Source organism: Colias croceus, chromosome 12 (assembly GCF_905220415.1).
Source record: "Colias croceus chromosome 12, ilColCroc2.1".
In the NCBI taxonomy this organism is placed as follows: domain Eukaryota; kingdom Metazoa; phylum Arthropoda; class Insecta; order Lepidoptera; family Pieridae; genus Colias; species Colias croceus.
Window position 1 is genome coordinate 44298 of NC_059548.1, and position 24347 is coordinate 68644.

At 37.4% G+C, this 24347-nt stretch overlaps 1 protein-coding gene across 2 annotated transcripts; it reads left to right on the forward strand.

The window, feature by feature from the left end:
* On the forward strand, positions 1-23955 carry LOC123695988 (ankyrin repeat domain-containing protein 13D). Of its 2 annotated transcripts, XM_045641959.1 has the most exons (10): positions 1-585; positions 3951-4092; positions 4165-4335; positions 5098-5241; positions 5321-5522; positions 6290-6650; positions 6950-7067; positions 21397-21760; positions 21923-22142; positions 23747-23955. In XM_045641959.1, exons 1-9 carry the CDS (start codon positions 484-486, stop codon positions 22137-22139), a joined length of 1821 nt encoding a protein of 606 aa, XP_045497915.1. In that variant the 5' UTR covers positions 1-483; the 3' UTR covers positions 22140-22142; positions 23747-23955. The 2 variants fall into 2 exon arrangements, with proteins under 2 accessions (XP_045497915.1, XP_045497916.1); XM_045641960.1 differs by lacking the exon at positions 21923-22142.
* Positions 23956-24347: the final 392 nt, after the last annotated feature.

The window sequence follows — 24347 nt, forward strand, 5'->3', positions numbered from 1 at the left end:
GCAATCCATCGCAATCCGAATTCCGAAAAACGAAACGAACCACGACCGAGTACCGACGTGTGTTTAAAACATTCTAAAATATTAAATAGGTATTAGGTAGTGAGACATCAGACACTTGTTATAATATTATGTTGATTTCACGATAGAGCCTAGCAGCTGTGTTCTGCGATTGTAGAATTCAGTACCTAGTAGTAGAAAAATTATCACAGTAGACTTCCATGCCAGCATAGGTATACATAAATGCTGGCGGCATTAATTGGAATACTTCGTAGCCTACCTGTTGTTTATAAGAAGGAAGATATGGACGATATTGATATGAAGTGTATGTGTTTTCTTATTCGCTCATAATAATTTACCGCAAAATATGTGTACAGTGATTACTTGAGACGTGGCGAAATGTTGTGATTTTACGGAATAACAAAGTATGGTGAAGAAACTCTAATTTGACAGCATTTGTGTGGGCTTTATCGATGTGGTGTCAAAATGTCGGTGATAGAGTCCGAGGTAGTGACCCAGTACCCAGTGCACTGGCTGGTGTGGCACAACAAGCATGAGGAGTTGAAGCAGGCTTTACAAAATAATGAGGTTTGTACCAATACCTACCTACTAAATTCACAAATCACATCACTTTTTCACAATAATATTAAGAAGCTGCAGAAAAGCAGTGGTGGCTCAGCTTTTATGAGGATTTCGGACTTATATTGAAGTTTCAGGGTTCGAGACCTGGAGAGTGTGCAAGAAGTGAATTTATTTTTTAACTGATCTGTGCATTATACCTTTTACCAGTGCTTGAATTTGTGAGGAAACTGGCATGTCATTTTTTAAGAATAATATATTATATACTATATAGTAGGGATGTAACGATACATATGATTTTACGATACGATACCGATGTTTGTAGTAATGTATCGGCGATACCGATACCGATATTGATGGGTTGGTAGAAAAATAAATAGTGAATTATGCATAAAAAGTTACCAACATTTAACAGAGACTCAACTGTTAATCGTATCCCAAATCAAAAAACAACAAAACCACTTATTTTAGTATTATTATTTAATAAGTCAGTTAAACTTTAAGTAATACACATACAATCCATACCTAATAAAAGTTTACTTTTTTAATTTGAATAATATAATTATTTTCACAAAGCAAACAACTAATGACCTATTGAACCCCATAATTTGATGAGGCTAGTTTTACATACTGTTTATATTTTGTGAGGTTCTAACAAATAACCCAGAAATTCATAGTAGCAAAAGAAACCATCAAAAATGGTAAAAGGACATTCAGACATTTAAAAGATAACTTTTTACGGTGATGTCGCACTTGCACAGAGCAACAGCGGGGTCATTTTATAAATTTCTGGTAATGAAACACCTTGTTATTGGTTTTAATTTGTTTTTATTAATCATCATGTAAATTTAATTTTTGCACTTACCACATTCAGATTTCAATTTTTCGATTGAAGTCTTCTGAATAATAAAATGAAATTTTCAGGGTAGCTACCTGATAGATAGAGCAAGTTTTTAAAAGACAAAAGGAAAACTCTTTTATGTGATTTTATTTTTTTACGGGACCTTGAAGTGGTGAACATACTGGGTAATTTTATCTTTCTTGGCATTTAATTATTTTTATTATTCCATTCAAAGATCTAACGATAGTAAATGTTGCTATACTGAATTGGCCTATCATTCAGCTTAGCACACAAAAAAAAATCAAGCATCTAGCGCAATAATTCACGTCACCATAAATAAAAATCTCATTGTACTCAGCGATACATGAAAAATTGCAAAAAACGTCATAACTCCGAAAATACGAAAAATCGCATAACATACATGGGGGTGATTCGGATAGCCCTCTAGGTCCTCTACCTCCCAGCTTCCGTTCATCACTACTTTTTGGGACACCCTGTATATCTATGTCAGTAAGTCTTAAAAATTGCGATTTTTGGATATTAATATCTACGCAACTGTTTAATCTGTATTTATGAAATTTAAAGTTCTTGTTTATTTTGAGGTCCTCTTGATATGTACCAAATTTGGTTTATTTAACTTAAATAGTTTTCGAGTTATAAGGGGGTGAAAAGTGGCTCGAAATGGTTCGTGTAAATATACACACGGCTGCTGCTCGCCAGTTCTCTTCGCTTGAACTCGGCTTGACACGCTGCCGCGTGTCTAGATTGTATTAACTTCCATTACATGAGATTATTTACTAGTTAACTTCCTACTGTCCTTAAAATATGTATAAAACATAACCAAGGAGCGCAACTCAGGGTCCCATGACACATGTATTTCACTTAGTTTGGGACCCACTGTCATACAATAATTATAAAACATAAATGGACAAATAAATTTATTTCATTTCATTTCAATATTTGGACATTTTGATTTCGAAGCTATATCACTATAATTTGCTTGATCAATCAAATATAAAAAATGCTAGATATTATAAGAATTAATTACTTAATCAGAAAACTTACAAAAATAAAATATAGCAATAACTTGACAATTTTAAAATTCTATGAGAAATAATAATTTTGAGTCCAAAACATTTAGCCATAATACATATTATAATAAATAATAAGTGAGTAGAAACTAATGCTGATTCAGTATTTGACAATTGGAGAAAATATAATCTCATTAAGATATTTGTGAGGAAGCCATAGAAGGGGGTTGTGGGTCAGGATTAGTGGGCTGCTTGGAGCTGCACGAGGAGTTGCAAATCTCATTACACTCTGTGGAATCAATCACAATTACTTATGTTATTGCTTATTCACATCTACGTGTGTATAATACAATATTTTGTCTTAGGTAGTGAAATAACTTACACAATAACACATAATGTTTGTTATTTATTTTTATTTTTATTTTAATATTGAAAATGATATTCCAACTTACAACGCCAAATAAACACAAATAATTACAAAGTACATCCACCATGATAAATATAGTTATCTTTGTAAACTCCATAAAAAACTTGACTTGGTATTCAGAAAAACTTAATAACTAACTTTCCCATAAAAAATAAATAAAAATGATAGTTAATTGACATTACCATAGTTTTATGCGATATTTGAAGCCTACGTAGCCTAATACATCTATACAATTTTTTTTTGTAATTTTTCTCCTGTAATCCACTATATCACTTATAAGATATTACAATAATATTCACTGCTTTTTCCCAGAACATATTCATACTAGAAAATAAAAATAGTATTATGATCATTGAGATATACATATGGAGACGACACCGCCTACATCACTTATGTTCCGCTCAACATACGCCATGGCGTAACTGCACGCTCATTTTTTATTTGTTTTAAAGTGAAACGCATCAAATAAGTCTTCGTGTGTGTTACGATATTGCACAAATAATACAAATAATACGGAAAAAATATGCAAAGGAATAACTTTCATCGGTAAGTACCTAACTCTAGAATCTAGATAATAATTTTTAAAACTCAGTTAGAGCAAAAAAATGGCGCACAGATTTTGTTCGTGGTGTCTCCTCCATACGTAGTATTATTATCTCAATGATTATGATAGTGAAAATGGTTCTTTACTCTGTATGTGATAATAACTATTACAATAATATTCTCAGAAAAACGAATCGGCAAAAGAATGACGAACACCTATTATCATTTTATTCTCGTAAAAATATGTTTCGGCGCCATTCCTATGACATTATGATCACGATGATAATCAGGAAGACTGATTTTCATTACTTTTTATTGTGTTTATTTTTAAAATAATAATAGTTGATTAGTGACTCTAATATTGTCTTATTAAAAACCCGAGAATAAAAGTTCATTGGATATTAATATATTATCCATTAATGCATATGTCCAATATGAACCAGAATAAAATGATCTCTTCATAAACACGCTTTCGTGCATAAAGAAATGTTAGTTCAGCATAATATAGCGGGACAACGTTGCGCCATCGCAGGTGTCGGGCGAGGAGATGGAGCGCAAGGACCCGCGCGGGCGCACGCCGCTGCTGCTCGCCATCACGCTCGGGCACACGGAGTGCGTGCGCGCGCTGCTCGACGCCGACGCGGACGTCAACTGCGAGAAGGACGGCTGGACCGGTGAGCGCCGCGCTCGCGTATGACAGAGAAATGTTCCGGGTGATGTAGACTAAGCCGAGTGTGTGTGCGCAGCGGTGCAGGAGGCGACGGCGCGCGGCGACGCGGCGCTGCTGGCGCTGGTGCTGGCGCGGCGCGACCACCGCCGGCACGAGGCGCGCGCCGCCGGCGTGCCCGCGCTGCTCGACCGCCTCAGCCTCGCGCCCGACTTCTACGTCGAGATGAAGTGGGAGTTCACCTCCTGGGGTGCGTGTAGTGGAAAATTAATACTTATATTTTTATAGATGTTTATATAACTAATGTATTAGTTCAGAGAGCCTATTATAGCATTAACGAATAGGTACTTGAAAGATGAAAATCTCCATAGATACTGCTTTCCGAATCGGTGGTAAAAGACTGTGTCGATTCAAAAGTGCTTCTAGAAGAAGTATAAGAAGTATAGAAGTATAATTGTATAAAAATTTCAAGGCAAATCCAAAAAGTGCACGCCTCACACGTTTTATACTACAAACCGTTTATCTCACGGAGATAAAAAAAGGGTAGAAGAAATGTAAATTCAATTATTAAGCGGGAAATTAAAAATATCGTAAGAAAAAATTGAAAAATGAAAATAGAATGGGGAACGATTAAAAGTTGAAATTCTGTCATAAAATGTTAATTAATATGTATTTTAAACCATTCAGAGTTTTATAACACCAATCAATAGGTCTCATCCTTAGGATAAATTAAAAGATTCAACTCATTAGATTGCCTAATTTTATTTTTATCGTTGGAACAAACAGACGTACAGATCAACGGACAGAACGTATTTCGAATATGTGAACAATTTTATGTCATGAACGACACAACGTCGTCTTTTGAGAATAGACAACACTCACACGCTTCTCGTTGTGTGGCGTACGATAAATGTTTGACTTTGAGTTTGAAAAAATTTAATATAATTTTTCGTGTCACACGTCGTCCACGTCGACCACCTATCTACAATGACATTCGTCGGTATCGTTCCAGTGCCGCTGGTGTCCCGGCTGTGCCCGTCGGACACGTACCGCGTGTACAAGCGCGGCGCCAACGTGCGCGTCGACACCACGCTGCTCGGTTTCAGCGACAACCGCTGGCAGCGCGGCGACCGCTCCTACATCTTCACTGGGCACGGTGAGTGCGCGGGCGCGGGGGGCGGGGCGGGGCGGGTGCACTAGCGGGGACCGCGCTACAGCACGCGTGTGTGTCGCAGGCAAGTCGGCGAAGCTGGTGGAGCTGGACCACGGCGCGGGCACGGTGTGGACGGAGTGGCTGGAGGGGCCGGCGGAGGGCGGTGCGGGGGGCGCGGGGGCGGGGCGCGCCTGGCCCGAGCCGCCCGCCGCGCACGTGGCGCAACGCCTGCGCACGCCGCTGCACCTCAACTACCTCGACACCGACAAGATCTGCTTCGAGAGGTGAGCCAAACCGATACATATTGTTAGATTGCGTTTTCGCCCGCGTAGTCAAAGAAAAACACGCATAGTCCCCGTTTCCGTGGGATTTCCGGGATAAAACCTATCGTATGTCCTCTCTCAGGTCTCGAGCTATAATATCTGTACTAAATTTTAATCAAATTCATGTAGTACTTTTTGATTTTAGCCCGCACGTACAGATTATACTTTCCTACGATTTTATTATATAGATTCCTTAGAATACATAATACATATAAACTGAGGCAGAAGCGGCATACGCGTAAAAACACATTCCGTTTGAAATCGGCTAATTAACTGGGTTGCGTTTATCGGTTACGTTGCTAAGTGTTTTCGGCTAATGGTTTAAACATAATATTATATTATATCTTTGTCTCACTACATACTCCGTGTATGTGAATGTGTTAGTTACTATGTTTTTGTGTATGTGTAGAATGTTTATGTAGATAACGCGAAACGGCTTTAACCCCCCCAGCGGCCCGATCGGTCCACGACACAATAGATTTTCTATTGTGTCTGTGATTCCGGGGGGGGGGGGGGAATTATTACCTACTAGTTGGTTCGCATAGACCGCTTCTACGTCAATTTATAAACATGTTATGTATTCTAAGGCCAAAAGGGTAAAATAAAACAAGTCCGTGCTTCGTATTAAATAATTGATGTTCTTCACGAACGTCGACACGAGCGCGAGATTACAAACGGCACTGCCGTCGCTCGCGGTCACACGTGTAATATCGCAACGAGGAACGCAGGAACAAGAGCGGCATCTGGGGCTGGCGGCAGGACAAGTGCGAGGCGGTGAACGGGTTCGAGTGCAAGGTGTTCAGCGCCAACAACGTGGAGCTCGTGTCCAAGACGCGCTGGGAGCACGTGCCGCGCGGCGAGCGGCGGGCCCCGCGCGCGCCGCTGGCGGGCCTGCTAGCGGCGGCGGACGAGGAGCCGGAGCCCGCCGGCCCGCCGGACGCCGGCCCGCCGGACGCCGCGCCCGTGCCGTGGCAGGAGTACTTCGACGGCGCGTTGCCGGAGCGCGCGGTGGGCCGGCCGCGCGAGCTCACGGCCAAGGTGCAGAAGTTCCGCGCCACGCTCTGGCTCTGCGAGGACTACCCGCTTGAGGTGAGTCCATTGGAACATTGGAACAGAAATTAAGAATCTACTTTATTATTACCAAGGGAAACGAGCGCCGAGTATCTTAAAGTTTCGAGTGTATTACACCAATAACCCTGTATAAGGATGCTTTTCCACTAATAGTGTGCGCACCCCTCGCTACACATCCTCGCACATTATCTGTGGAAAAGCACCTTAAGACTCGAAAGCCAAACCACCGATGACACCGTAGGAGCTGGATGTAATGTGCATGCACTCTAAAAATATGAAATACAGCATAGCTACATAAAGGTGTCGATCGGTTCCAGCTGCAAGAGCAGATAATGCCGATCCTGGACCTGATGGCGTCGATCTCTTCGCCGCACTTCGCCAAGCTCAAGGACTTCATCCAGATGCAGCTGCCGTCCGGCTTCCCCGTCAAAATCGGTAACTACCGCCCATTTACATATTCATAAAACATTGTCATTTATTTAAATAACCTGTCATTAATTTACTTCAAAAGCCTTCTCGGTAAACAGTTTCAGTTATAATAAATTCAGGGGTTTTTAATTTTAAATTACTCTATAATGACGGAAACTTAAATAAAAAAAATGTGTGCATGTACTAGTATAACGTGAAAAACTTGAAACCCACGTAAGGCATCTGGAGGAACAAGTAAAACTTCTTCAACAAAAATTGAACTCTTTGACTCCAGTGGAAACGGAAATTCCAGAGAAAAAAGAAATTGAAAAGAAGTCCTCTTCCCATGTAGAATACAGCACTGATGAAGAAGAACTTCCCAAGGAAACGGAGTGGATTAGAACCAAGAGCAGGAAAAAACGCAAACTGAACACTTCACCCACTCATATCTCCGATAAAGAAGAGCGAAATGAGGAAAGTAAGGAGAAAGTAAAACCCAAAAAGGTGCCACTTCCTCCACCTATAATAGTAGATGACATCAGGAACTACCAATCGTTCTTTGATCTCCTCTTAGAAAAGTCGCCTGGGGGCGGCTTTACAATTAAAATTATGCACGGAGAAACCGTAAAAATTAATACTGAAAATGAAACAGTATATCGGACCATCACAGAGTTTTTGACTGCCGATGGCTTTCATTGGCACTCCTATGAAAACAAACAATTAAGACCAATACGAGTTATAGCTAAGAAATTGCACCATACATGCAACCCAGATAGAATTGTAGAAGACCTGAAAAGAAAAGGCTTCAAAGTCGAGGAGGCAGTAAACAAGCTGAGGTGGAAAGACAAGACACCTCTCAATATGTTCATGCTTACCTTTAATAACGGAGAGGAAATAAACAAAATCTATGAGATAACGTCTATATTAGGATGCAGGGTGGAAATCCATCCCTTGAAAACCTCTAAATTAGTTCCTCAGTGTAAAAGATGTCAAGCCTACGGGCACACCCAAAAATATTGCTCCAAGGATCCAAGATGTGTAAAATGCACTGGTAGACATCTAACTAAAGATTGTAAAAAGCCAGCAGAAGAAAAGCCAAAGTGTGTGCATTGTGGCGCTCCACATCCTGCAAACTATAGAGGATGCATGGTAGCAAAAGAAATGCAGACGCTTAAAAATAAAGCGACGAAAAAACTAAATATCCCAAATCAGCGGAAAACAGCAGATACAAAAGTGGTTCCAGCTGTGAAAGAAAGCAGGCAAGTAAGTAAGCACATCACCTTTGCACAAATCGCGAGTGGTAACCAGACGAAAGAAAGCAACCCAATGAAAGACAGCGTTGAAGGAAAACTCAACCAAATTTTAAACCTCATGTCCACATTTGACGATAGACTAAGGAAACTGGAAAGTAGCAATAGAAATGCTACATCTACTGCTAGAAAATGACTCAAATACTTAGCATAATGGAATGGAATGCCAATGGGCTTCTTAAACACCACAATGAATTACAAATTGTCCTTGAAATAGAAAATATTGACGTGTGCTTAGTATCGGAAACACACTTCACCAAACAATCATACATTAAATTTAAAGGTTACAAAGTATATCTTGCACTTCACCCAAATAACACAGCTAGAGGTGGAAGTGCAGTGATAATAAAAGAAAAGTTGAAGCACTATGAAATAAGTAAAATCGAAGAACAAGAAGTACAGGCCGTAACAGTATGCGTTGAAACCAAACGTGGTCCTGTATCTATATCAGCCTTGTATTTCCCACCGAGAGAATCTTTTAATAAAGAGAAATACGTTACCCTTCTCAAGAGTTTTGGCGACAGATTTATTGTTGGTGGTGACTTTAACGCCAAACATACCCATTGGGGCTCCAGGTTGATTACACCTAAAGGCAAAGAACTTCTAAGCGCCATGAAATATATGAACTGTAACTTTGCATCTACGGGCAAACCAACCTATTGGCCTACAGATCCAAACAAAATACCCGACCTATTGGATTTCTTTATATATAAAAATATATCATCTAACTATTTAGATATAAAGAGTATGAACGATATGAGTTCAGACCACTCGCCCATAATTCTTAAATTATGTATAAATATTATAAATAAGAATAATATCCTAAGATTAGTAAATAAGAAAACAGACTGGAACAGTTTTAGAAGCGACTTGGACACACATATAAAACTTAATATACCATTAAAAAATTCAGAACAACTTGATATAGAAGTTGAAAAATTTATGGTAGACATACAACAAGCAGCATGGAGAAACACACCAGATAGTCACTCTTGTCACAGGGGAGCAGTCTACCCAAAGAATATTATCGAACTTTTACGTGAAAAGAGAAAACAGAGAAACCGGTGGCACCAAACTCGTTTTCCTGGTGATAAAAAGCTACTAAATAATCTCACAAAACAGCTACAAAGAGAGATAAAAAAACTAAATGACGCTAATATGACGTCATATCTCAAAAAACTGACTAACGATCGCAGCACAGACTACTCTCTCTGGAAAGCTACGAAACATATGAATAGACCCGTTCTGCATATTCCACCAATTAAGGAAGAAAATGGAAAATGGGCAATCCACAATGAACAAAAAGCTAAAAGATTTGCGCAACATCTGGAAAATATCTTTAAGCCATATGATGATGACGCAAATGAACTACCTGAAGATCAAAACCTTAATGAAGAATTACAAATAAAGTCTGTAACACCCAAAGAGATTTCCAACGAAATTAAGTTAAGTATTAGCCCAAAAAAATCTCCGGGGTTTGACTTAATCACAGGCGAAATAATGCATAATTTGCCACGCAAAGCTATAATTAAATTAACAACACTCTTCAACGCTGCATTTAGGTTAAAATATGTGCCTAATTTGTGGAAAGTTGCTGAAGTTATTATGATATTAAAGCCAGGAAAACCACCAAATGATGTAACATCATATCGACCGATCTCGTTGCTACCAATAGTATCAAAACTTTTTGAAAAACTGTTACTTAAACGGATCATGCCAATACTTGATGAGAAGAAAATAATTCCAGAACACCAATTTGGATTTAGAAAGAAACACTCCACAATAGATCAAGTTCACAGATTAACAAATGTCATCGAAAAAGCGTTTGAAGAAAAGAAAGTCTGTTCAGCAGTGTTTTTAGATGTCGCTCAGGCTTTTGATAAGGTTTGGCACAAAGGTCTCATTCATAAAATAAGAACAATGCTACCAAAACAAATTTCAGATATCTTAGAATCGTATATAACCAATCGAGTATTTAGAGTTCGACAAGACGATGCCTACTCGGACCTCAAGGAAATACGAGCTGGTGTACCACAAGGAAGTGTTTTGGGTCCCATCTTTTGTATACGTGTGACATCCCAGTATTAGAAAAAAACATTACTGCAACATTTGCCGACGACACTGCTATCATGGCCACAGGCATCACTTACCAGGAAGCAGGAGATAAAGTTCAAGAAGCTGTGAACCAGGTCTACGAATGGACTCGGAAATGGCGGATAAGATTGAACGAATCCAAATCCGTTCACATAAATTTTACAAACAAAAGAACACAGATTGTCCCGATACTCCTTAATGGCCAACAAATACCTTATGCTAACACGGCGAAATACCTCGGTATGACGCTTGACGCTAAGCTACGCTGGAAGGCTCACGTCAAGAAGAAGCGAGAAGAATTAGGCTTGCGCTATAAGAAATTGTATTGGCTTCTTGGAAGATACTCCCAGTTGTCGATACATAATAAGCTACTCATATACAAACAAGTCCTAATGCCAGTATGGACGTATAGTATTCAGCTGTGGGGCTGTACCAAAAAAAGCAACATTGACATTATACAACGTTTCCAAAATAAAGTACTGAGAGACATTGTAAATGCTCCATGGTACATCCGTAATGGTGACCTCCACCGTGACCTAAAAGTGGACACCGTGGACAAAATTGTTCAAAAACATGCAGAAGCTCATCAACATCGACTTCATCATCACGTGAATGTTGAGGCTATCCAGCTCCTTGACACCACGGACCTAGTGCGAAGACTAAAAAGGACTAAACCTTTTGAGTTAGTGTAGTGATAAGTGAAAAGTGAACAGTGACAATTATCTGTATACCAAAGCACACGAGCAAAGTGACTTACTTCCCCTTAACAGACACTAAGCAAGTGACAATGGACACTCTCTTAGAATAAGTTATTTAGAAATTTAGGTTAACATAAAATTACTTATTAGTCTTGTAGGCTAGATTGTAATTTGTATAAGGTGCTATTTTAATTAGCAACCTTATTTAATTAAAAAAAAAAATGTACTAGTATACACACGTAAGAAGTGAAACTTCTTTATGACCTTATTTTTCAAAAAAATAATTTACTATATGCAACTTTACAAAAATACGTTGAATCACGCGTGGTAGGGATAAGAAAAAGATGGCGCGTAACGGAAAAATGTCACGCGTAACGAAAAAATGTTACACTAAATTTTTTTCCAACCCCGATAAAGAAGTTTCACTTTAAAAAACCATGTCTTTAAATTGTAATACAATGAATAAAAAAAGTAATTTTAATTCATAAAGTAGAGAAAAAAAATGTAACGCGTAATGCGGATACAACTTCGGGACACAGCTAGTATAACGGTTACTTATCTTAATCTCGAATTTTAATATTCCGAATATCATAATCCCGAAAACGTTTGGACATTTTTTCATAACCACGTTTTCTAAAATTCCGAAGTTTTGTTTGCCATATTATCGCAATTCTGAATTTTATTTGCCCATTTCTTAATTTGTACGACATTTTATATTCCTGATGAATGAGTTCCAGACACACGAAATCTAAATGCAGAAAATCCAGATGACTCAACAACTTTATGAACACATTTAAAGATCTCAGAACCTCATACCGCAATAAGACATTCGTATTCAATTTTTAGTAAGAACAACTGACATTGTTACTGTGACATTGTTGTAAAATAATGCTGATAACACTGATTATTTAAAATTAGATTTTTGGAAAAAATGGCCAATTTTGGTCAAAATTTATAGTTTTCTGACAATAAATGAAGATGCTGTTTATCCAAATTTCCACCTTGGAGAGAAAAACTAACATTTTTAATGATAATTAAAAAAAAGACGTGTGGCACTCGGGGACTGCCGCGGTAAAGCTATTTATTTATTTATTTAAACAATTAGATTACAGAGATCCATTTATGTTGGTAAGTGACTTATTAACTAATGTTAGTAAATATTAAAATATACTAATTATTGTCAGTTGATGAGGGACCCTATGCGTAGACCTGTCGCTTTGAATGGACAAGTTCACGCACAAAGTGTCTATTGCATAGCACGCCTTCAAGCCACACCTCCGTGCCCGTCGGAGTGGGAAGCGTGAGGTTTTTTTCGTTACGGAATTTCTCGATTCGGTCCCCGCGCTCAAGGCCCGCGATAGAAGTTATGCAATAGCTTAAAAATCATGAAATGTTTTTATTTTTTATTAAAGACCTTAAAATGAGCTATAATTCTGCCATTTACAATATCTCAAAATTCTCCATAGATTTTGAGATATTTGATGGAAATATCCCTAGACTTTTTTAATGTGTGTATATCTGGGTTATGAGAATACGGGAAACAAAATCGGCATCTCCCTATCCGCTACCCAACTGACTTACTTTATAAGGAGACTGGATTGTTGAGCGTCAGAAAATTATTTATTCTTAATGCAGCATTACTAACCCATAAAAATATTCTCTCTTCAAGTGATCACGCTAAATTACTCAACAATAGAATTTATAAAATTCCTTTACCTCATGTTACTACCTCCTTTGCCAAACGGTTTAGTCAATTCCTACACCCGCTTATATATAACCGCGTCAACCAGGCATTGCATTCTATTAGGCAGAGTGGTGTCGCAAAGGCCAAGAAAATCATTAAAAAATGGTTACTCTCTTTGTCTTTTCAACAAACGGAAAATTTGATTAGGTCTTTAATCTAACGCTCTTACATTGCATTTCTTATTCAGCACACACATACCTATATTAAAAGTACCTATCTATTTATTTATGTAATGAAAAATATATTTTTCATTAATTTGAATTCCCGCGCAATCTGACCGAAACATCAAAACAGTTTATAATTCTATGTTTGAGAATTGTTGACGAAGTGAACAGTGCTCTTTTACACATATCTGAATGGTTTACTGCCAATAATTTATTATTAAATGCCAAAAAAACCACTTGTGTTGAATTTTTACTTCCTAATGTAAAAAAGTTGAACAGAGATATTACCTTGAACGGGGAGGTATTGCATCCTACTGAGTCTACTGTATTTCTAGGGTTAACATTGGATGAGAAACTACAGTGGGGAGCCCATGTCAACACCGCTGCAGGTAAGCTCAGTTCAGCTGCATATGCAGTCCGAAAAATAAGGCATCTCACCGATGAAGATACGGCTAGATTGGTTTATTTCAGCTACTTTCATAGCATTATGTCCTATGGAATTCTACTGTGGGGCAAGGCTGCAGATATAGAAACTATATTTATCTTACAGAAAAGAGCCATTCGCTCTATATATAATTTACGTGCTCGGGACTCACTAAGAGATCATTTTAAGAATACTGGTATCCTTACTGTACCATCACAGTATATATTTAATAATATTTTGCATGTTCACAAAAACGCCGACTTACACACAAGAGTAGGAGATAGACACGATTATGGCACATGGAACAGGAATAGAATTGAAATGCCATTTTTCCGATTAGCTAAAGTTAAAAATTCATTTATGGGTCAAGGTATACGCTTATACAATAGAATTCCTCTCAATATTAAAGAGTTTAGTAGTTCTAAATTTAAAACTTATATAAAAAATGTACTAGTTCAGAGAGCGTACTATTACGTATTCAGGAATATATGGACGATAAAGACCCATGGAGGGTTGTCGCGTAAAAACCACAGGACAGTTCTTTGGCATATTATGATATATTATGTATAAGTTAGATATAAGTTACATATTATGTACCTAATATTGACATGATTTTAAAAGAGCAACTATGGAGTTTCTTGCCGATTCTTCTCCATAGATACTGCTTTCCGAATCGGTGGTAAATGTTAAAAATACTTATGTAATGACGATTCGAAAGTGCTACTAAATAGTAGTCTAATTGAATAAATAAATGTTTGAGTTTGAGTTTGAGTTTGAGTTTGAGTTTGAGTCTAATCTGTGGTAAAGAAAACTTGAAGGTAATCTATGGATCTCACAAAAAGCGCTCGTCATTGTGGATAAAATTACTATTGATCCTTTATTGTGATTTAATTAAGAAACGACACAATTATAAACATTAAATGTTGTTTCTTTATTTACAGGTACGATCTTGTGTTAATACTAAATGTGAAATTGAACTAATGAATACTAAATGTGAACTATGTAAACTAATTACAATAAAAAACTTTATTTACAGAGAAACTCAATTGTGTTTTGTGTCGCCCAAAACTTGGGAAAATACCTTATAAAACAACATTTATTGTAAGAAGATGGAAAAATTAAAATTTATGTTCCAAGTAAAACCAACAACAGATGGAAAGTCAAACTTTATTGCCATAACCTCAATTGCCACGCAAGATGACAGAGTCTACTTAATCCCTGAAGAATATCAAACAATATCGTTTCATAAACATATCTTAGCCTCGAAAAGCTTCACCACTGTGAAAAATACATTAAAAAAACGATATCAAACCAGAAATGTTTGGATAAAAACTACAGAGGATATTTTGAAAACATATGTTGATGAGGACGGCAACATGATTTTCCAGGACCAATTTCTAGAGGAAAGTACCCAAGAACAATTATCTTTTGAGAGTAAAAAGTATTCTGAAGATCCTGTAATAAAAATTTTAGAAAAATTAGTTGAAGATCAACAAAACAAAGAAAAACAAAGTGCAAAAAAGTTAGCCGAGAGATTTGTTATTGAAAAGTTTGACGGAAGAAACTCAAGTGCATATGAGTGGATGAATGTATTTGAAAAAGAATGTACAAGGTTTGATATAATAAAAGATGAAGAAAAAATTGAAATCTTCCGACTATTTTTAGAAAAATCATGCATTGATTGGTATTCTTCCATGATGATAAAGTTAAGTATACACTCCGAATGGTCAAAATGGAAATCAAGTTTCTTGCAAACCTATGCCAATAAAGGTTGGACATCTAGCAAGTATGCTTTATCGTTCAAGTATCAATCAGGATCTTTACTAGACTATGCAGTGAAAAAGGAAAAACTTTTACTCGAGATAAGGAAAACAATGGATTCAGGTACCCTAATAGACCTTATTGCGGCTGGTTTGCCAGAACATGTACTTAACAGGATTGATAGGGAAACATTGAAAGATACAATAGATCTTTTCAATGAACTGAGAAAGTTTGAACATTTGGAAAACAAAAAGAATTATTCTAACTATTCTAACTATAGAAAATATGGAAACTTAAAAGGCAACTATAAAAACGAAGATAAAACCCCATGTAAAATTTGTGAAATGTTAAAAAAGGGAATTCGCTATCACCCCGAATCTGCCTGTTGGTTTAAAACAAGAGAAGATGATAAAACAAAAGAGAAAAACATAAAACATATAAATAACTCAGTGATAGAAGCAGAATTACATGAAACGGAACAAAAAAACTAATAGTGACACCGTTAATAAATGTCAAACTGTTAATAAATGATACATTAGCAATTGATGGAATATATGATTCGGGTTCAAATGTTTCTCTAATTAATTCAAAATTATTAAAACTAAAAGGCAAAGGAAACAGTTTGAACAAAGCAAATTTAGTAACAATTAATGGTGTCAAAAAGGCAAGTGGTTTGACAAACTTAAAAATTAAAATATTTAGAAAAGAAGAAAATAAAAAATCAAGGCTATGTATAGACTTCAGAGATTTAAACAAGATTGTAGTACAAGAAGCCCAACCATTTCCGCTAATAGAAGATTTAATAACTAAGACAAGAAATTGCAATTTTTATTCAACACTTGACATAAACTCTGCATTCTGGTCTATCCCTTTGAGAATAGAAGACAGGAAGAAGACAGGATTTGTAACACAAGAAGGACACTTCCAGTGGACTTGTCTCCCGTTTGGTCTAAAAACTGCACCAGCAATTTTCCAAAGGATATTAAGTAACATACTAAGAAAATACAGACTCACAGATTTTGCTGTAAATTACATAGATGACATTTTGATATTTTCAAAATCTTTTGACGAACATATCCATCACCTAACACAGCTGTTTGAAGCCATAAAAACAGAAGGATTCAGATTAAAATTTAAAAAGTGTACATTTGCATCAAACTCTGTAAAATACCTAGGTCATATAATTCAAAATAATTCTATTAAACCAGTGAAAGATAATCTGATTTCGATAAGGAATTTCCCTACTCCTAAAACTCAGAAAAATGTAAGACAGTTTCTAGGAAAAATCAATTTTTATAATGAATATATACCAGGAAGTGCGATAATATTAGATCCGTTGCATAATTTACTTAGAAAAAATCAACCATTTATTTGGTCTGATGAATGTCAGAAAGCATTTGAGAAAATAAAAAGTCTCCTATGCTCTCAACCAGTGCTAGAAATTTTTGATAAAGATTTACCGATTAATATTTACACAGATGCTTCTATTCAGGGTGTTGGAGCTATTTTGAAACAGACGCAGTTAGATGGAAAAGAAAAACCAGTAGCTTATTTTTCTAAGAAACTTAATGGAGCCCAAAAGAAAAAAAAAGCGATATATTTAGAGTGCTTGGCTATCAAAGAAGCAGTGCGATACTGGCAGTACTGGCTGATAGGAAAATCATTTACAGTTTATTCAGACCATAAACCACTAGAACATATGAATTTGAAAGCGAGAACAGATGAAGAATTAGGCGACTTGACATACTACCTATCACAGTATGATTTTAATATAAAATATGCTCCAGGAAAAGATAATTTGGAAGCGGACTGCCTCAGTAGGAATCCTGTGTTGGAAGCAAATGAAAACCAAGATGAACAGTTAAAAATAGTTAACACAATAACACTAGAAGACATCTTAAAAGATCAAATAAAAAATAAATATATACAGTGCAGAAAAGATAAGTTACAAATAAGGAACAATGTTTACTACAAGAAAGTAAACAAAAAAGAGAAAATAATTATATCGGAGAAATTCAGCTTAGAATTTATGAAAAATGTCCATACAGATCTTGGTCACATAGGAATTAAACAGATGCAAAGAATGATTAGCTCAGTGTATACAGCAGAAAACATGTCAAAAAATATAAAAAGTATCTGTGAAAATTGTATAGTATGTTTAAAAAATAAATCAAGAGGACAAAATAAATATGGATTGATGTCCCACTTGGGTCCTGCTACAAAACCTTTTCAGATATGCTCTATTGATACCATTGGGGGTTTTGGAGGTTCTAGATCAACAAAGAGATACTTACACCTGCTATCAGACCACTTTACTAGGTATGCATATATTTTAACATCAAGCACTCAAAATGCAAATGATTTCATCAAACTGATAAGCAACTGTGCAGAAACAGATGAGATTGAATTGATACTCTCAGACCAGTACCCAGGTATCAATTCAAAGGAGTTCAAAAATTTTTTGGATGAAAAGAATATTTCATTAATTTTTACTGCAGTGAACTCTCCTTTCTCAAATGGCATAAATGAAAGACTAAACCAAACGCTAGTCAATAGAATCAGGTGCCGGATAAATGAATGTGAAACAAAAATAGCTTGGTCAACTATAGCCCACAACTGTGTAAAAAATTACAACGAAACAGAACACACTGTTACAGGGTATGCTCCAAAATACCTACTCTATGGCACAGATGTGACAATTTTACCAAATGAGCTGAAGCAAAAGAAGACAGAATACAATTTGTTCCAGGCTAGGGAAAAAGCTCTTGAAAATACAATCAGATCACATGATTACAACAAGACAATTTATGATAAAAATCGCAGACATATAGACTTCAAAATTGGTGATACCGTTTTTGTGGAGAATGGAAACAGACTTAATAGGAAGAAGCTTGATGTATTAAAACTTGGGCCCTACAAAATTTTAGAAAAAATATCAAAGTCAATTTACAGGATAAACACGGATCATAGGAAGTCAGAGTCAAATTTTTTCCACATCTCGAAACTAACGCCAGCCCCTGACTGCACTTGAAGAGTGTTGAGCTCATTATTTTCTCTTTGGGAGGGAGATGTAATGAAAAATATATTTTTCATTAATTTGAATTCCCGCGCAATCTGACCGAAACATCAAAACAGTTTATAATTCTATGTTTGAGTCTAATCTGTGGTAAAGAAAACTTGAAGGTAATCTATGGATCTCACAAAAAGCGCTCGTCATTGTGGATAAAATTACTATTGATCCTTTATTGTGATTTAATTAAGAAACGACACAATTATAAACATTAAATGTTGTTTCTTTATTTACAGGTACGATCTTGTGTTAATACTAAATGTGAAATTGAACTAATGAATACTAAATGTGAACTATGTAAACTAATTACAATAAAAAACTTTATTTACAGAGAAACTCAATTGTGTTTTGTGTCGCCCAAAACTTGGGAAAATACCTTATATTTATAATATTTTTATTTTGATATTTATTTATTTTTTGTTCATTTTAGCTTTATCTAATAAAATAAAGCATGAAGAATAATATAGGAATTGCAATTTATTCCTAAAACATTAATAAATCGACATTTCATTTACATCCATGTCTAGTTTTGTTTGTTTCTTTATATTTTGTATTGATGCTCACAATACAGGCTACGAGCCTAGTGTGGGCATCTTAGTTCAAATGATTTATAGAGTATACTACATATTTACTGTTTTAACAGCCTTATTGTAATTAAGTTCATCGAGATTGTATGCTTGGTTTTGAATAAATATTTTTTACTTTACTTAAAAAGGATTCGTTTTATTGCATCTGGAAATGATTCATGTGGGAAATTAAAAAAGGAATTTTAAAAAGTTGTCATTCACTACAGTCTTTTAAAAGTTCTACCAACTGTTTTCGGGGTTTTAAGATTCGGGTACAGGAAATTCGAGAAATTTCAATAGTTTACCATTTCTCTCATCTAAACAAAGATGGTTTTATCAAACATTTAATTTATTTCTCGAAAAAATTAAATGACTAAATGTACAACAAGCAGAGCATTTTGTTTAAGAAAGGTTAAAAATACTTTATAAACTTAAAAACAACACATCAGTACGAGTGCGAATCGGAATCGTGCACCGAGGGATCCGAACTTAGGCCCGTATTAATAAACCGATCTCATACTCGCGTTTAAGTACCAAATCAGTTAATACACTCCCAAGTTCAGTTCAGCGCTTTGAGGTCGTTGCTGATTAATAAACACATATCAACAGCGTCTCAAATGAGACGGCTCAAGTTTTGTTTAAGGTATACCTTAGCAGCTAAAATTTTTACGTAAGAGCATACTCAATTCTGAGATCGGTTTATTAATACGGGCCTTAGACTTTAGTATTCAATATAAATTTGAACTCCATTGAGAAAAAGGGTCTAAACCAGCAAGTAATATACTAATGGCCTTACTAATAAAAAGTTAAACAATGGATAAATTTCAACCATTTTCTACCATAGCTATGTCCTGCTCTTGCTCACATGAAACGTCAATCATAAAAACAAGACAGGTTATTGCAATAACTAATCCATTGAATAGCGAATGGGTAACATTTTATTAGTAAGACCATTAGAGACGGCACTCGGTCTGTAGTCAGTACTTCGATTCCGAAGTCCGAACTCACTCACACATGTATATGTGGCCATTATTAAAAATGCCCAAGAACGAAGGGCAATGTGATTAATTTATCACTTCGACCGGCCATTAACAATAATTCCCGGCAGCCCGTGGTCCGTGTAATAAGTAAGTCTTTGAGATAGCTTGAGTTTATCCTTTGGACCGGGCAGTATGAATAATTCTCTATTTGTAGCCGGACAATGTGATAAATTAGATCGCGGCCATGTTTTGCAACATGCGATGGGCACGTACGTGTCCTTCAGTGTTTAAGATGTCGCCATCCTCTAGTTGAATCTACTATTTGATTAAATGACTAGCGCGTTCATTGAATGACGACAGAATTTACTTTTTCTAAATTTTAGACTTTATTGCTTAGTGATATTTCATCCTTATAATTGACGCTAAAGATTGATGAAATAGAAGTACAGGGTACAGTCAGTTCGATTGCCGGGTGCGGCAAGTAAACTAACCACCACGGGGTCTCGGAATCCATTATCCCACACTACTTTAAATACAAGGAGAATGACCACGGGTGGTATCGGTAAAATTATATTTGTGTCACGTGTTCGTGATATTGTTAATTCCTATCTGTATTTATATGATCATATTTATCACAAGTAAAGTGTTATAAATATGATCATATTGATACAGATAGTAAGTTTAAGTCTGAATTATACCGAATAAATAGAAATAAAAGTAAAAGTTTTTGTAAATTGAAACATATATCTATCTCTCTTGCAATATTTCTTGCAGTGTTGCTGCACTCGTTTATCTATATCTATACTAATATTATAAAGAGGAAATGTTTGTAATTATGGTTTTCACGCATAAACTACTGGACCGATTTTGATGAAATTTGGCACAGACAATCTTTAGACCCTGAGAAAGAACATAGGCTACCTTTTATTGCGAAATATGTACCACGGGTGAAGCCGGGGCGGACCGCTAGTTGTAAATACAATAATAATTACGACGCAAGTATTTTCAATTTAATTCGGTAAAATTATGCGGGTTTAAAAAAATGTTTAATGCAAAAAGTAACAGTATCTCAAGATAACAAATCGACATAATCTAGTAACACTGACACTGAAGCGTCCATAAAGGTCATAGAGTTTCTATTTAAAAAAATGTATTCAACGTTATTTATTTTGTAATAAGGTTTTTTAGGGTTTACTTTTCACATTTGTCTTGTTAATTAAAATATTACCTATGTAATAAACGTAAAACTTAACGTTACTTAGTTTATACTCGATTGTGTATTTTTTAAGTGTAAAATAATATTATTGTTTTATTTTTTAGTCGTGAACTGCGCCTTATTTACATGAAAAACTTTAATCATATGTAAAAGTACTAACATCAACCTTTAAATTGAGCTATATTTTATCTCGACACAATAATTTCGATCGCGATACCGAGTGCCATAGTCACTCGGGCGATCTCCTTTAAGAGGGAAAAGAAAAGATAAAGCGCGATATCGCGATATCGTATCGTCTGTTAAAGTTTGCGTGTGCGGGTGTGTCGCAGAGATCCCGCTGTTCCACGTGGTGAGCGCGCGCATCACGTTCGGCAACCTGTTCGGCGGCGACGCTGTGGTGCGGCACGTGGCGCGGCTGGCGGCGGGCGGCGCGCGCGGGCCCGCCTGCGTGCTGGACGACGCGGCCTTCGCGCTCGGCCGCGGCTACCGCGCCGCCGGCTCGCCCGACGAGCGCGTGGACGACGACGAGCTGCTGCACTTCGCCATCCAGCAGAGCCTCATGGAGGCGGGCACGCAGCGCGACCGCGTCGACGTGTGGGAGGCGCTGCGCGGCGCGCGCCCGGCCCGCGCCGAGCCCGAGCCCGAGCCCGCGCCCGACGACCTGCTCGCGCACGAGCAGACCATGCTGCAGAGGTACGTTCCGTCCGTTCGCGTCCCCCTGTGACAGCTCGCGATTCGATCGCACTAACAAATGACAAATCTCCCCGTGTCACGTACGCTAGGCGCCCCGTCCGCTCTCGCTCGGCCACGAAGCGGGCGGGCGGCCCGCAGTAGCGCTAGTGTGTGTGTGTGTAGAGCCATAGAGGAGTCGCTGGCGAGCGCGCGGTCGGCGGGGCTGGAGCCGGCGGCGCTGGTGCTGCCGGCGGAGGGCGAGGGGGCGGGCGAGGCGGGGGGCGAGCTGCGCGCGGCGCTGGCGCTGTCGGCGGCCGAGCAGGCGGAGCGGGACCGCGCGGCGCGGGACGAGCAGCGCGCGCTGGACGAGGTGCTGCGCCTGTCGCTGCTCGACAAGTAGCAGGTACGCGCCGCTAGTGTAGAGTCCTGCGAAATAGGCGTCTCACGATTTACTTTTATTCCCGCGTTTATTATAAAAAAAAATTCATAAAAATATGATTCTGAAAGAAAAAAAAATTAAACACGTGTGTTTCTTTGACGACGTATGATTGATTAGTTATGAACGCCGTAATCGAAAAAGAATCATCCCTGATGTCTTCGAAATGTACCCCAAAATTTAAGAGTAATCTAAAACCTCAATTTAGTTATAAAATATCCACCTAACGATGTCCCATACGTAAAAATACCGCAAAAATAATGTGACATCGTTCGTAAGTTTTTAGCGCTCTCCTATATGGGTAACTCACCAACAATGATGCTTAAAAATACATGAACAGACTGGTAAACTTACGCTAACGCTCACTGTTAAGTTATAGCATCATTTAACATTTATATGATATAAAATCTTGTTGAAAGATTTACTAGTGTCGACAAACAAGTAAAATCTTGATAGGATTAATTTTATCTACCTAAATACGAGCATGGACTGGATTAAATACATGATGTTTTATTATTGTGATAGCTGACCTCTATGAACCTGAAAATTAATTCACCATCATCCGAAAATAGATGTCACTATTATCAATTCCAAGTAAAAACTTTCACGTTTTTATATTTGATTTATTTTCATGTTAATATTTTTTCTTGCTTTTTAGTAAAAATTCTAAAGATTCCGTGAATATTTCAAGTGTGTACGTGTTGCCGTTATAAATATCGAGCATAAATAAAGTTTTCGTTTCGATTTTTTGTTGCGAGCCTGTTTATATGTTAATTTTATTCTTATTTTAGTATTTGTTTGATATAGTGGCAACATAACTACATATACAGGGTGTCCCAAAAAGTAGTGATGAACGGAAGCTGGGAGGTAGAGGACCTAGAGGGCTATCCGAATCACCCCCATGTATGTTATGCGATGCACTTGCACTTACCACATTTAGATTTCAATTTTTCGATTGAAGCCTTCTGAATAATAAAATGAAATTTTCAGGGTAGCTACCTGATAGATAGAGCAAGTTTTTAAAAGACAAAAGGAAAACTCTTTTATGTGATTTTATTTTTTACGGGCCCTTGAAGTGGTGAACGTACCTACTGGGTAATTTTATCTTTCTTGGCATTTAATTCTTTTTTTATTCCATTCAAAGATCTAACGATAGTAAATGTTGCTATACTGAATTGGCCTATCATTCAGCTTAGCACACAAAAAAAATCAAGCATCTAGCGCAATAATTCACGTCACCATAAATAAAAATCTCATCGTACTCAGCGATACATGAAAAATTGCAAAAAACGTCATAACTCCGAAAATACGAAAAATCGCATAACATACATGGGAGTGATTCGGATAGCCCTCTAGGTCCTCTACCTCCCAGCTTCCGTTCATCACTACCTTTTGGAACACCCTGTATATATTTTAATCTTAAATTTTCAAAAGTCTAACTATCACGTTTCATGAGATAAGAATCTGGTGACAGACGGACAGACAGACTAAGAAATGTCAGTAATAGGATCCCGTTTTGCCATATCGGTTAAATTTAATGTCGACCCGTATTAATAATTATAACGTGACAGTCTGTTCCAAATCATTTTGAGAAGAAAATAAGAAAACATCTTTATCTCAATCCTGCATAATTACTGAACAAAACCTCTGAAGTTATGTTTGTTTGTTTATCTGATGTTGTGTGTCGAGTAATGCGAGTGTCGCTTCTCAGAGCGGTCGGGGACAGACTGTTGTTTGCAGATGTCGCACGCCGCTCCACCCCGCTGCGCGCCGCTGCACGCCGCTCCACCCCGCTGCGCGCCGCTCGGCCGCTCGGCTCGCGGCAGCTGCAGCGCCGCGGTATGTGGCAGTTGCGGTGTTCCAGTTATTTATTCGTCACTCGTTTCTCGTGCGTAACGTTTGCCCTCCGTTGGAATTGTTTGTTGGGATGATCACGGAAGATGCTAGGTAATACGATACGCAGTCGACGAGCTGAGTGTACGATTTGTGAGGTACTTATAACTGTTAACGTTAAATGCCGCTCGATCGATGGATCGTTCGGACGATTTTCCTTTTTCAATGTGCTATTTTATTTTATTTTTTGAACCTAGCACATTGTACGTGTCTACTCTAGCGTGAGTTTGGATAGATCTACTTTCATCGAGTGCTTTTTCCAGGGCGCGATATTGTCTT

Excerpts from the sequence above, each read along its gene's own strand:
- LOC123695988 (XM_045641959.1), top strand. The coding sequence starts at position 484 with ATGTCGGTGATAGAGTCCGAGGTAGTGACCCAGTACCCAGTGCACTGG. Across the intron at positions 7,068-21,396 it reads CGGCTTCCCCGTCAAAATCG|AGATCCCGCTGTTCCACGTG; the intron begins GTAACTACCGCC and ends GGTGTGTCGCAG. Across the intron at positions 21,761-21,922 it reads GAGCAGACCATGCTGCAGAG|AGCCATAGAGGAGTCGCTGG; the intron begins GTACGTTCCGTC and ends GTGTGTGTGTAG.